Here is a 15523-nt window from a genome sequence, read left to right as displayed (position 1 = left end):
TAATTGGAAACTGACCATTTTATATTAATCAATTTGTTTATTTATAAATACTTCGTCCCTGCTCATCATTCTACATAGTTTCCCAGAGTTCTAGACCTTTCCTGTTCAGTTTCTCCAGATAATAAATTTTCTCTCTTCCTGATAGGCCATCATTTGACTGTTGGTGTTTTAAGAATGGGAAAAGGAGTGTTGACTTACCAACAGAGATTTTGAGCTGTACTCCAGGTTTTCTTTCCTGGACCTATGCTTTTTTGTATTTTCTAGGTTTTCTCTATTAACCATGTATTCTAAAATTAGGTCTTAAATTGTAAAAAGATTCAGTAGGTTTTTTTTTTTTTTAAAGATTTTATTCATTTATCTGAAAGACAGAAATTACAAGTAGGCAGAGAGAGAGAGGAGGAAGCAGGCTCCACGCTGAGCAGAGAGCCCAATGCGGGGCTCGATCCCAGGACCCTGGGATCATGACCTGAGCCGAAGGCAGAGGCTTTAACCCACTGAGCCACCCAGGCGCCCCGGTTTTTTTTTTTTTTTACTTTTTTATGATTTGATCTTTTATATTTAATTTTCTGATTTATGTGAGATTTATCTTCTTGGATGTTGTCAGTAGAGATTCTCCACCCCGGCTCCCCAAATAGTTAATCAGTTATCTTGGAATATTAAGTTGAAGGTAATGGCAGGAACTTACATGCTGACACTGGTTTGTGATGATGATATGCCCTTGTAAATGTTGATCACAAGAATAGATAGGGTGAGCTTCACATTGACCAGTGATTAGGGAGTTATATTGGACACCCTCATCAAACAGAAAAAGAAACAAAGGACCAATTAGATTAATTTATCTTCTGACATGAAGTGCTCTAAAAGTTATTTTTTGTTGTTGTTTTAGGTTTCTATGCTTGAATCTGTTCAACAACAGGCAGCCAATGTGCCAATCTTAGAAGAACAGATTATAAATTTAGAAGCAGAAGTTTCAGCCCAAGATAAAGTTTTGAGGTAAGTGTACTTTTTATGGCTTTAAAATTTTTATTTCTTCTGCTTTTTGGTATATCTTGTGAAATCTGAACCCCAATAAATCTGTAGTGTCCTGTGGACTGTCTTAGAACTTAAGGAATCTGTTCTACAATCCATCATACCTCCTCCTGGCTCCAGGATGCGTGATGTTTAAGGAGGCTAAAAAAGACTAAATCTTAGCTTAGATGCTTATTTACATGCTTTTATTGAAAATGAACTCGTTCATTTCTTGCCTCACATAGTAGTACATACTGGTGCTTCAGTGGGAGGTCCAGAAATAAAATAGAAGGAATCAGGCACCTTATAATTTATCCCCTTCTTCTGCTTTGAATAAAATGAGAACTATATGTGTACTAAGTAGCCCATTACTTCATTTTGATGATTCTCGAAGTGTAGTTCTGGGACCAGCAATATTAGCATCTTCTAGGAACTTATTAAAATTGTAGATCTCAGGGGCACCTGCCTGGCATAGTCAGTTGAGCATCCAACTCTTGGTTTTGGCTCAAGGTCATGATCTTGGTTGTTTGTTTGAGCCCTGTGTCAGAATCTGTGCTTGAGATTCTCTCTCCCTCTCCCCCATCTCCCTCTCTCTAGAATAAATAAATAAATAAATAAATTAATTAATTAATCTTTCTAAAAAATTGTAGATTTCTGGTTCTGTCTCAGATTTACTGAATTACAGATTCTAAGAGGTGAGACCCAGCAATCTGTATTTGAATAAATCCTGCAGGTCATTCTCATGTACCCTAAAGTAACTTTTCATTACCATCAGAGTCTTGTAATTTCTTTGTATTACATGTTATTTTCATTTTATTCCTAGGTATTTTATATTTTTGGTTGTTGTGAATTTGTTCATGTTCTGTTCGTTGATTGGTATATAGGAAGGCTGTTGCTTTTTGTATAATATAATTATTTGGTAATTAGAACTATTTGTCATAATCTTTTATTCTAATAATTTATCATTTTGAGTCTCCTGGATTTTTTAGGCAGCTAATGATAGTATTAGCAAAAGAAAGAAAATATTGTCTTTTCAAAATTTATACTTACTACTTTTCATTTTTCTTCTTGTAACTATTAGAGGAATCATTGGATATAGTGGTGATAATAGTCATTCTTACCTAGTTTCTGAACTATATGGTTATGCTTCTAGTATCTGACTATGAAATAGGATGTAAGCTGTTATTTCAGATATATGTATTATTTCATTCCTTATAAAGATTCTTAATAGATAGATGATGAATTTTGTCTATTTCTTATTAAATAATTGTTTCTCTTACTTCAGTGATTTAAAATGATAGAATTCCTAATATTGAGCTATTCTTGCATACATGGAATAATCTCTTGAATAGCCTTAAAAATATCCTTTATTGGGATGTCTGGGTGGCTCAGTTAGTTGAGCATTGGGCTCTTGGTTTCTACTCAGGTCATGACCTCATGGGTCGTGAGATGAACACCATCCCACCCCTGTCTGGCTCTGGTTCTCTCCCTCTGCCCATCCCCCCACTTGCACACACATGCATGTACACACTGTCTCTCAGAAAATAAATCTTTAAAAAATATATATATCCTTTATTTAATAGGGAGGCCGAAGATAAATTAGAGCAGAGCCAGAAAATGGTGATTGAAAAGGAGCAGAGTTTGCAGAAGTCCCAAGAAGAATGTATAAAGTTAAAGGTGGACTTACTTGAACAAAGTAAACAAGGAAAGAGGTATGTGTTTCCAAAGCAAATTTTAAAACAAATTGTTTATGTAGAAGGAAAAAGAATATATTACCTATTTAAAATCATAGCTAATTTTTTAAAAAAAGATTTTATCTATCTATTTAACACACAGAGAGAGATCACAAGTAGTCAGAGAAGCAGGCAGAGAGGGGGTGAGGGGGAAGCAGCCTACCCTGCTGAGCAGAGTGCCCAATGCGGGGCTTGATCCCAGCACCCTGAGATCATGACCTGAGCCGAAGGCAGAGGCTTAACCCACTGAGCCACCCAGGCGCCCCATAAAATCATAGCTCATTTTTAAAGTGAAAAAATTTAAGTAACCTGGTGTTAGGATAATTTAATGTTCTTTTTGTCTATTAATTTTTTTTTCATTTTCTATTAAAAATTTCATAATTACTGGCATTCTGGATTGGGATTAGAAACCTGATAATGATATTTTGTATTGTGTATTGTGATACAGTGTATTGATATTTACTTATTTCTGAAATTAAGTTTTATGACCTACATAAAATTCATGAGGAAGTATAGTTGGATCTTCCTTTAGGAATACATAAGTAATGCAGAAGTATTTATTTTTTATAAAACACATTTTAAGATAAAGTTTTGTAAGTAGCCTTGACTGAGGAACCGTTAACTCTGAATGTCAATTAACTTTTAAATGAATAAAGATTTAAATTTTTTTAGTTTAATAATATTTTCTAATATCATTATATAATTATAGCAGTTTTACACAGGGTCAAGTGATAATCTGCATTTTGATCTTCAAAAAAATTTTTTTTTCTTGGGACTCCTGGGTGGCTTAGTCACTTAGGCACCTGACTCTTGGTTTCAGGTCAGGTCATGATCTCAGGGTCATGAGATCAAGCCCCTTGTTCAGTTCCATGCTCAGGAGGGGCCTGCTTGAGATTCTCTCTATCCCTCTCCCTCTGTTCCTTCCCTACTCACATGCTTGCACACTCACTCTCAAATAAAAAAAAAATAAATAAAATCTTTAAAAAGCTTTTTTTTTCTTTTTCAAGTTTTAATTTAAATTCCAGTTAGTTAACATACAGTGTAATATTAGCTTCAGGTGTAGAATTTAGTGATTCATGACTTACATATAATACCCATTGCTCATCACAAGTGCCCCCCTAAATACCCATCACCTATTTAACCCATCCCCTACCCACCTTCCTTCCATCAACCCTCAGTTTGTTCTCGGTAGTTAAGAGTCTGTTTTATGGTTTGCCCCCCACCCACCCATGTTCATCTGTTTTGTTGCTTAAATTCCACATATGAATGAAATCATATGGTATTTGTCTTTTTGTGACTGACTTATTTTGTCTGGAGTAATACTGTCTAACTCCATCCACATCACTGCAAGTGGCAAGATTTCATTCTTTTTGATGACTGAATAATATTCCATTGTATATACATACTGCATCTTCTTTTATCCATTTTTCAGTTGATGGACATTTGGGCTTTTCCCATTATTTAACTATTATTGATAATGCTGCTGTAAACATTGGGGTGCACGTATCTCTTCAAATCAGTATTTTTGTATCCTTTGGGTAAATAGCTAGTAGTGCAATTGCTGGATCATAGGAAAGTTCTATTTTTTAACTTCTTTTTTTATTTAAAGTAGACTCCATGCCTAGTGTGGAGCCCAGCACAGAGCTTGAATTCATAACCCTGAGATCAAGACATGAGGCGAGATCACGACTCAGATGCTTAACTGACTGAGCCACCAGGTGCCTCTATTTTTAACTTTTTGAGGCACCTCCATACTGTTTCCAGAGTGACTGCATTAGTTGGCAAGGTTGTGGAGAAAGGGGAACCCTCTTACACTGTTGGTGGGAATGCAAAAAAATTTTTATTTTCAAAAAAGGTATGCCATGATAAAATAAGATTTTGAAGAAAGTTCTTTTTTTTAAGAAAGTATTTTTTGAAAAGTTGTCATAAATAAATTAAAATTTGTTTGCATGTGCATTTAAACTTCTAAAAACCACTTGAAATCTTTAAGTCATTTTTCATTAAAATAAGCTTGGAAGAACATTTTCCCACAGTATTTGGTTAGTATAGTTCAAGTTTCAGTATATATTTGGATGGCACTATTACTTTATGGAAATATTTAGTTTTGGAGTCAACCAGATTTTATTTCTCAGTGGCTCTGTTATCTTGGGCAAACTGTTTGACCTTCTTGAACTTTAGTTTGTTCATCTGTTAAATCAAGATGATAGTATATCTATGTGAGGATTAAATGAAAAAAGAAATGTAAGGTGACTCTTAGTAAACACTAACAAATGTGGCTATTTTAAGTGTAAACTGTGGGGTGAAATATTCTGAAATTAAGACATATTCAGATAAATTTTTACTTATTCAGATAAACATTTTGTATATGGTTATTTGAAATAGTGAAATGATAATACACAAAGACTAACTTCATAATATAGCTAAGAAAAAGTGCAGAGGAAGAGTGACTGGTTATCTCTGTAAAACTTAAAGAAGAGATAATTTTTATGGAAGGGTGTTGACTTTGTTTTCATACATTCTGGACAAGGCATAGAAGTATGAAAGCATCACTGCTGAGAACACTAGGGAGTTTTTTGTACTTATAAATGGATAGGTGTAGTAGGAAATGAGGCGAGAAATTGTTAGGCCAAAGTATTTGTATTTTAATCTGGAGAGCACATATAAGCAATTGAGATTTTTAGGTAGAGATGTGACATCTAAATTTTTGAGAGCTTTTTGAAACTCCATCCATCTAGAATGGATGTTGGCATTCTAAAATTGAAACCTTTGCAAGGACATGAAGATTAATCATAATCATAATGGGTTAGAAAACTAGTGTAAAGGAAAAGATTGTTTAGCTTTATGCTTTTATAAGAGACATACCCAAAATATAAGGACACAGAAAAATTGAAAGCAAAGGAATTAGAAGAAATATTTTAGGCAAATAGTCACTAAAACAAAGTAGATATAGCTATATTAATATCACACAAAATAGATTTAAGTGCAACAAGCATTACTAGAGTTAAAATTACTCTTATAGGTGTGCCTGGCTGGCTCGGTTGGTTAACTGTCTGACTCTTGATTTCTGTTCAGGTCATTATCTCATGGTTGTGAGATCCAGGCCTATATCAGGCTCTGTGCTGGTTGTGGAACCTGCTTAAGATTCTTTCTCCCGGGGCACCTGGGTGGCTCAGTGGGTTAAAGCCTCTGCCTTCAGCTCAGGTCATGATCCCAGGGTCCTGGGATCGAGCCCCACATCGGGCTCTCTGCTCAACAGGGAGCCTGCTTCCCTTCCTCTCTCTCTCTGCCTGCCTCTCTGCCTACTTGTGATCTCTGTTTGTCAAATAAATAAACAAAAAATCTTTAAAAAAAAACAAAAAGATTCTTTCTCACCCTCTCCCTCTGCTCCTGTCCCCGCCCCAAACCTCTCTCCGCCTCTCAAAAAACAAACAAACAAACAAACAAAAAGGCTCTTATATAATGTTTAAATAACCCTTAAGCAGAAGCCCTAAAGATTCTGAACTTGTGTGAATCTAATAGTAAAATTTCAAATAAAATGAACAAATCTGTAATCATACAGGGAACATTTTTATACATTTACTAGGAATTGTTAGGTGAGTAACAAGAAAGCTAGAAGTTGAAGAGTTCAATGACAGTTAATAATCTTGATCTCATGTGTATATATGGAAACCTATACCCAACGGTTTGAAAATTCACATTCTTTTAAGCACTTCTAGAACATTTATAATCTCTCACCTCACTGTGCCAAAAATGTGAGTTTCAACAAACACCAAAAGATTGATATGTTTTATGTATTGCCTTTTCAGACTGTTGTACAATTAAATTAGAATGTAATCCCCCCAAATCATGTATGTTTGGACATTTAAAGCCGGCCTTCTTGATACTTGTGGAGCATTGAAGAAATTAGATAAAGATAAGAAAGCTCTTGAAGAGGAGTGATATAAAAAAAATAATCACAGCTCTTGGGCTGCAGCCAAAGATACTCTTTTATTATTATTATGATGATGATGATTATGTTCAATTAGCCAGCATATAGTACATTTGATGTAGTGGTCAATGATTCATTAGTTGTGTATAACACACACACACCCAGTGCTCATCATCACACATGCCCTCCTTAATACCCATACCCTCCCTGAGGTTATAACCCTCAGTTTGGTCCTGGAGTCCAGAGTCTCTCATGGTTTGTCTCCCTCTCTGATTACTTCCCATTCAGTTTTCCCTCCCTTCTAATAGCTGAGTAATAGTCCCTTGTATATGTGAAGCACATCTTCTTTATTCATTCGTCTCTTGAAGGGCATCTTGGTTCCTTCCACAGTTTGTCTATCGTGGACATTGCTGCTATGAACACTGGAGGTGCATGTACCTCCATGTACCTCCAGTGAAAAGAAGGCTTTTCACTACGTCCATATAGCCAAATAAATTCTTAGAGGAAAATTTTTAGCCTCCTATGTGTATGTTAAATTAATATATGAGTGAGAATGAATGAGTTAAAACGTCCAATTTATATAGTCAAAAAAAGGACAGTAGAAGAAAGAGCATCACAAGAAAAATAAAAATAGAAGTATTGAAATAATAAAAGATGAAATGGTGGAATAGAAAACAAGAAAACAATAGAATCACAAAAACCTAAATCTGGTTCTTTTCATTATGACCAAACTAATGGGTACCAGATAAGATTAATCAAGGAGACAAGGCACAAAAGCAATACTGGGATTGAAAAGGAATTTCTAAATTACAGATTTAGCTATGATTTAAGAAATAAGACCAAATACTATGAACCATTTTAGTATGATAAATATGAAAACTTCGACTGAATAAATGACTTTTTAACAAAATATAACAACAGAATTTAAGAATAAATTGAAAACGTGATATATAGCCATTACAGATATTGAATCAATGGTTAAAAATTTGCCAACAAGAAAGTAAACCAAAGAAAACAGTGGTGATGACAAAAGGAAACAGGCCCATTATAGCCCACAGTGGCTAAAATGAAAATGACTCACAATATCAAGTTTTGGCAAAGTTGTGAAGCCCTTGGAATTCTGATATATTTCTAGTAGGAGTGTAAATTGGTAGAAACACTTGAAAAACTTCCCCATTATGTGCTAAAGGTTACATAAATCACCCTATTACCTGCCATTCACTGCAACAGAAATGAATGCCTGTATCTCTCAAAAGATAGGTGCAAGAATGTTCAAAGTAGCTTCCTTCGTAACTGCTAAATATTAATCAACAATAGAATCAGTTGTGTTATAAATTATTGCATATACGCATCAGTGAAGAAAAGCAACTATAGGTATTTAACAACATGGATGGATATCACAGATACAACGTTAAGCAGAAGAAGCCAGATGCAAAAGAATATAGTGCAGTTCCATTAGAATCAAGAATAGGCAAAATTAATGTATGATGTTAAAAGTCCAAATAGTGCTTACCTTTTGGGGTAAAGAATATCGATTGAGCACATGCACAAGGGAGCCTTTTGGGTACTTGAAACATTCTGTATTGATTTGGATAATAGTTGTGTGGATGTATACATATACAGAAATTCATTCACTTAAGACTTCTGCACTTTACTGTAATTTTTTACAGTAAAAAATTAAAATGAAAACTGTTTAAAAATCTTTAGAAAATATGTACAGTTTTAATATTTTAAAACATGCTCAGGATTTGTTTTAATCAGGTATGGCAGACATGGAAATGAATGACATGAAAAAGGAAATTATTATACTGACAAATCCATAGAAACAGGAGATATGACAGGCTATGCAGGGGGCCATGGAGGGAAGCATCAGGGTTTGTAAGGAGGCAGAGAGAGTTGGGAGAAAAATATGAGCAGGAGATGTTATTGTGGTATCTGTGAGAAGGAGCAGTTAAGGCAGGGTCAGCAGGTTTAGGTTTGGTAGTGTAAATAATCTCAATGGACTGAGTGTAAGACTGTCGTGAGTTGTCTAGTACCTGGTCCTGAGGTAATTAGGACAGGGGATTATTGACCCTGAGTATAAGAGCCAAAGACTGGAGTGAGGAACCGGCTCTGGGTTGATAAGTTCATTTATGAAAGGTAAACTTCCAGGTGAGTAATTTACTATCTTTAGGAATTGGCTAACCCTGGGAGGGCCAGTCTTCCTAGGATCTGTAAGACCCCACATATCAAAATATCAGAATAGAAGGACATACTTAATCTGATAGAGAAAGTTATAAAATGTTACTGAAAATCTTAAGACCTAACTAATGAAGTAGATATCAGGGATTGCTTTGGCAGCACATACTAAAATAAAACTATATATACTATTTTTTCTGGAAGGGAGCCTAATATAAAATTGTCAGTTTTCCCCAAAATAATTGATACATTCAATACAATTCCAATCAGTATCCCAAAAGATTTTTGGTAAACCGTATCGAACTGACCCTGAATATCATATGTAAGAACAAAGGTCTAAGAATAAGGGAGGCAATTTTGAAGCTGTAGACCAAAGTGGAGGACATGCCTATAGATACCAGGACTTCTGAAGTTATATGAATTAAATTAATGTGTTGTTGGTATAGGAATACCCCCCCCCCAAAAAAAAATTGATTGTATAGAACAGACCCTCTTTAGCAAATAGACACACAAGGGAAACTTGATATGTAACAGTTGGCATTACAAATCAGGGGAAAGATTCGAAGAATCAGTAAGTTAAGGTGCTGGACAGACTGACATTGTGTGTTTCATGTGTGGTAGAGTGGAAAGAGTACAATGTCACTTATGTAGTGTGCTCCCAAGAATGAATAGCCTGCATCTACTCATGAGGAAACAGGCAAGGCTAAGCAGATGTTTAGCAGCATGCATTCAGTGATTTACTGGATTTCTCACTTGGTATACATCAGCTGTCTAGAGAATGTGAGAGAACCCTGGTCTGATGTGTTTCTCTCATGGTGAAGCACAAAGCTTGAGAAATAGGTAGTTGTGAAAAGAGAGGGAAGCAGGATGAGAAAAACATGTTGTAGTGATAATCTACTTCCAGATAGCTTGAGTGGCTGCTGCACATTTATGACAGCTTTGGTCATAGGTCATTTAACTTTATACTTGATCACATTAGGAAGTAAAAGAAGGTAGAATCATTGAATCCGGGGCTTCACAGTAAACACAGAATTGACCACCAGCTTCTGGCAGTTGAAGATCTCATCTTGTGTGACTCTTCAATGGCGATGTCATTATAGACCTTTGAGTAACCTCTGTGTGTGTGTGTGTGTATGAAAAGTTTTTTCTACTTATTAAACAGAATGCTCATATTTCCTTATATAAGAAAAAAATACTCACATAGCATGAGTCTAAAATCATGTGGTTTTTTGTACACCTTATTTGACATTTAATTTTGTGTCAGTAGTCCGTGTACCCTGGTGGTTGAGAGCAAGGGCGCACCTGCTTCTTAGATTCATACATTGTGTTTACTACTTAGGTACTAGTTACAGATAAAATAAGGATAATGTCTGATTGACAGAGTTGTGTCCATTTGATTAGGTATATAAAGCAGCTAAAGCTCTCTGTGGCACATAATATATGTTCAATAAATTTAAACTATTATTGTAAAAAAATTGTCAGTGTCATGAAAGACTTAAAGCTGAGCTACAGCGGGGAGCCTGCTTCCTCCCCTCTCTCTGCCTGCATCTCTGCCTACTTGTGATCTCTGTCTGTCAAATAAATAAATAAAATCTTAAAAAAAAAAAAGCTGAGCTATTCTAAAGTAAAGAAACTGAAGATAGAAAATAACTAAAAGCAATATGTGGTCCTAGATCAGAAGAAAAAAAAAAAGATCTATAAAGAACATTATTAAAATAACTGATAAAACTTACATATGAATTATATGTTAGATAATAGTATTGTAACAATTTTAAATTTCTTGAATTTGATAGTTGTGGTTATATGAGGCAATGTGTGTTTTCTTAGGATACATACTAAAGTATTTAAGGGTGAAGGTTACTAATTTCTCTAGAATGCAGTTCACTACAAAAACATCTCAGGTGAGAGACAAAAGCAGTTGTGGCAAAATACCAAAATTGGTTAATCTGCATTAAGGGGTACCTGTTTGAAATTTAAAAAACAAAAAGTTCAAAAACTGTTGCTGGGGAAATTCATTATTGATTTTTAATAATTAAATAAGGTCCCTGCTTTGTGCTTATAGGAGTGCTGACAGTCCTGACTCTGTTTTTGGCCCTCCATCTTGTTCATGTTCACTGGATTACCTCTCTCAGGGCTACATGTTCTGGGCCCCTTGAGATAAATATGCATACCTTAGAAATGCCAATCAAGGTAGGGATGGGGGCGGCTTGCTTTGGCCTCTCAGGAATCTGTTAGAAATAACATAGTCTTTCCCCTTTCGATGCACAGGTAAGCCACAAGACCTAATTAAAGGTTAGTTCTCAGGTACATGCAAACCCTCTGATCTCACTGTGGTGTCCCCACTTCCTCCCTGCCAGGCATCCCCTTGCTTTATAAAATCTTTTAGGCTAAGGTCTGGACTTTACAGAGAAGAGATTTAGATAATAGGAAAACTTTTAGGCATGGGTATGATACTGACTACATTTCAGCCCAGTAGTCTCAGTTCGATGTGAAAAGTATGAGGAAAGATCAGGGTTAAATAAGGCAGTGCTTTGTAGTGGTTGGATGTTGTTGTTCAGATTTTTATATCTTTTAGATATGTCTTTTGAAAATACCTTTTTGAAAATTTACTTGCCCTTTGCAAAGGTCATAGGATTTATTATATTTTTAATATACTAGACAGTGGACTGATTCTACAATAACTGATCTTTGAAAATTTGTACAGCCTAAGCCACTTCCCGTAATCTTTTCCAGATAAAGACAAAAAATTGCCAACACATAGGAATGTATGTATGTGTCAAAGTTAATGTATTTTATTTTTCATATTGATAATAGTGAGGAAATTTTTTAGTCTCTATTCTTCATTTTGCAGTTTAAGCCTACTATTCTTTTTTAGTACTGCTCATTTCTTATTTTTCCTTACTATAAAATATAGGTTACTTTGGAGTTTCACTAGTCAAATTTAGAAATTCTTTACTTTTATTAATCATCACTTTTTAAATTTTAGAGCTGAACGACAAAGGAATGAAGCACTATATAATGCTGAAGAGTTAAGTAAAGCTTTCCAACATTATAAAGAAAAAGTGGCAGAAAAACTGGAAAAGGTAAGAAGCAGATGTGCCAGTTCAGTGTTTTGTGTTACTGTCTATATCTAAATATAAAAACAGACATAAATAGAATATGTTTGCTTAGAATTAAAGCAGGGAATAGTTTTTATGACCTCATAATAAAATTGTTGGAATAAAGAATTTATAAATACTGGTTAAGGCTGGTGTTCATAATCTTCTTTTAATGAGCAAAAAACTTTTTTTATCCGAAGTGGGAAAAGAATGGAGACAAGGGGAAGAACAATATATAGAGAAGGAAAAAAATGCAGAGAAGGATGAGGTGAGTGAGCAGAGGTTGGAGCCGTAGATGTAAAAACAGAATATTTGTTCCCATCCCCTAGATGAAAATGAAGAAAGAGTAGATTATAAAGCCTTCAGTTGGTCTTCCTGGACCTGCCACCCTGGGAGGGTCCGTATTCTGCTTCTCAAAGGGAACATTCCTTGAACAGATTCTGCATAGTAGTATAGTGACTTTATTACATTCATTTAATATTTTCAAGTAATACCACATGGATTATAAAACCTGTTTGGAAGAAGGCCACATGCTGAATATTCAGATGTTGAGCTCAGAAGGGAGATCTGGTCAATAGATACTAATGTGAGAGACTTTCATCTTGATTTAATGATTGAAACAGAGGAAGTTAATGATTCTGTTCAAAGAAAGGTAGACAGAAGAAATATTAAAATTTTAATGAGGGGGTGTTTGGGTGGCTCAGTTGGTTAAGCATCGGCCTTCGGCTCAGGTCACAATCCCAGGATCTTGGGATCAAGCCCCACATCAGGCTCCTTGCTCAGTGGGGAGCCTGCTTCTCCTCTCCCTCTGACTGCTGCTCTGCCTACTTGTGCTTGCTCGCTCACTCTCTCTCTGTCAAATAAATAAATAAAATCTTTAAAAAAGAATTTAATAAGAGGGGTGCCTGGGTGGCTCAGTTGGTTAGCTCAGGTCATGATGTCGGGGTCCTGGGATGGAGCCCAGCCTCGGGTTCCCCGCTCTGCAGGGGGTCTGCTTCTCCCTCTACCCCCACCCTGCTTTTATGCTCTCTCTTTACTCTCCTTCTTTCTCATAAATGAATAAATAAAATCTTTTTAAAAAATTAGAAAAAATAAAAATTTAATAAGAAGGACAAATACCATATGATTTCACTTATATGTGGAATCTAAAAAAATGAATAAAAAGCAATATCAGACCTATAAATAAAGAAAACAAGCTGATGGTTCACAGAAAGGGAAGGAGGATGGGAGAAGGCAAAATGGCTATACCCGTAGGAGGTATAGGCTTCCAGTTAGGGAATGCATAAGTCACAGGGATGAAAGGTACAGTATAGGAAATAGAGTCAATGGTATTGTAATAGTGTTGTGTTGGTGTCAGATGGGAACTACACTTGTGGTGAGCATAGCATAATGCACAGAGTTGCAGAATCACTGTGTTGTACATCTGAAACTAATGTAACATTGTGTGTCAACTATATTTCTTTCTTTTTTTTTTTTAAGATTTTATTTATTTATTTGACAAAGAAATCACAAGTAGGCAGAGAGATGTGGGGGGGAGCAGGCTCTCCGCTGAGCAGAGAGCCCAATGTGGGACTCGATCCCAGGACCCTGGGATCATGACCCGAGCCCAAGGCAGAGGCCCAACCCACTGAGCCTCCCATGCGCCCAACTATATTTCAATGAAAAAAAAATTTAAAAAGGTACTGGTCTGAGTGTAAATTAATTATTTATTAGGTACTGGTCTGAAGTGTAAATTAATCTGGTCACTGTTTTGAAAGCCTTGGAGAAGATCCCCACGGGAATGAAATAGCATAGAAGGGATTTTTTATAAGGTAATATGAGGGAGGTAGAATACTCATGGGGGGGAATATCCTGAGAGAGGGAGGACTTTATACAGGAAAGAGAGGAAAAACATAAGATGATTTTTCACAGTGCTCCTTAGGATTCTCAGTTTCAAACCATGGTCAGCAGAGCCCTATAGTTACATAGATGTAACAGAAAGTGGAGGCAGATCTCTTGAGCCCTCTTCTCCCACCACTCCAACCTGGATGCTTGACTTTTTTTTTTTTTTTTTAAAGATTTTATTTAAGTCTTTGAGAGAGAGAGAAAGAGATTGAAAGAATGAGCAGCGGGGAGGGGCAAATGGAGAAGCAGATTCCTGCTGAGCAGGCAGCTGGACGTGGGGCTGGATCTCAGGATCCTGGAATCATAACCTGAACTAAAGGCAGATGCTTAACTGAGGCCACCCAGGCACTCCCTGGGCGCTTTACTTTTACCTGTTTTAGATTTGATTTTAGTGGGAGTATTCAGTGGTTACAATTTCAAGAATTATTACTCCGGAGCATTTGCAGTATAGTTTGCCTTTACTAACTTGATGTAGCATCCCTCCGTGAGTTGCTTGCCTGTGCCTGGGAGGCCAACACTTGCTTTCAGATGGTAGTATCATTGCCCCTCTGTCACAGGCCTTAACCATTTCTGGACAGATGGTCGAGTCCCCCTCCTTGCCTTTTGTTATTGCTAAGAAAGTTTACTTTGCTCCTTTCCCTATAAGACCAGGGACTTAAACATGTGGAATATGAACTGTACTCTCATGTTTATTTCTGAAGTCACTATTTTTTATTTTGGAACACCTAAAATTTATGACCACAGTAGTATGTCCACTTAAAACAAATTATTGTTTTAGGTTCAAGTTGAAGAAGAAATATTAGAGAAAAATCTAATTAGCTGTGAAAAAGAAAATAAAAGGCTACAGGAAAAGTGTGGTCTATACAAAAGTGACCTTGAAATTCTGAAAGAGAAATTAAGGTACAGTATCCTGTTGTGGAAAAAGGATTTTTGTGTGGAAATGAAGAAAGAACTGAAACATTTTAAGATAGAATATTTGTATATTGTAATTATGGCCTTAAATTGCATAGAAAGATAGGTTTCGTGACTGAAATTGTTTTCTAGGTGCAACATTAGGATTCTTTTTTTTTTAATAATTAAAAAAATTTTTATAAACATATAATGTATTATTAGCCCCAGGGGTACAGGTCTGTGAATCACCAGGTTTACACACTTCACAGCACTCACCATAGCACATACCCTTCCCAATGTCCATAATCCCACTACCCTCTCCTGACCCCCCTCCCTCCAGCAACCCTCAGTTTGTTTTGTGAGATTAAGAGTCTCTTCTGGTTTGTCTCCCTCCCGATCCCATCTTGTTTCATTTATTCTTTTCCTACCCCCCAAACCCCCCACATTGCATCTCCACTTCTCATATAAGGAAATCATATGATAGTTGTCTTTCTCTGATTGACTTATTTTGCTAAACATAATACCCTCTAGTTCCATCCAAGTCATTGCAAATGGCAAGATTTCACTTCTTTTGATGGCTGCATAGTATTCCATTATATATATATACCACCTCTTCTTTATCCATACATCTGTTGATGGACATCTAGGTTCTTTCCATAGTTTGGGTATTGTGGGCATTGCTGCTTTAAACATTCAGGTGCTAACGTTAGGATTCTTAACCAATAAAATGTTGATATTAATATACTTGTAAATACAGAGTAATGTGATCAACATATTTGCTTTGCATATATTTAGAGAAAATG

General features: G+C 35.9%; 1 protein-coding gene across 9 annotated transcripts in view; it reads left to right on the top strand.

Annotated features, from left to right (window-relative positions):
* The window catches only part of CCDC18 (coiled-coil domain containing 18), a 106932-nt gene that overhangs the window by 10090 nt on the left and 81319 nt on the right, over positions 1-15523 (top strand). For 8 of the 9 annotated variants that reach the window (XM_046009222.1, XM_046009215.1, XM_046009247.1 and 5 more), the window contains 4 exons: positions 887-993; positions 2592-2720; positions 11834-11930; positions 14608-14729. In XM_046009222.1, the coding sequence (XP_045865178.1) occupies positions 887-993; positions 2592-2720; positions 11834-11930; positions 14608-14729 (455 nt within the window). The remainder of the gene's footprint in view (positions 1-886; positions 994-2591; positions 2721-11833; positions 11931-14607; positions 14730-15523) is intronic. The other variant, XM_046009230.1, reaches the window with a different exon arrangement.

This window comes from Meles meles, chromosome 1 (genome assembly GCF_922984935.1).
Source record: "Meles meles chromosome 1, mMelMel3.1 paternal haplotype, whole genome shotgun sequence".
NCBI lineage: Eukaryota > Metazoa > Chordata > Mammalia > Carnivora > Mustelidae > Meles > Meles meles.
This window is presented reverse-complemented; position numbering and strand designations above follow the sequence as displayed.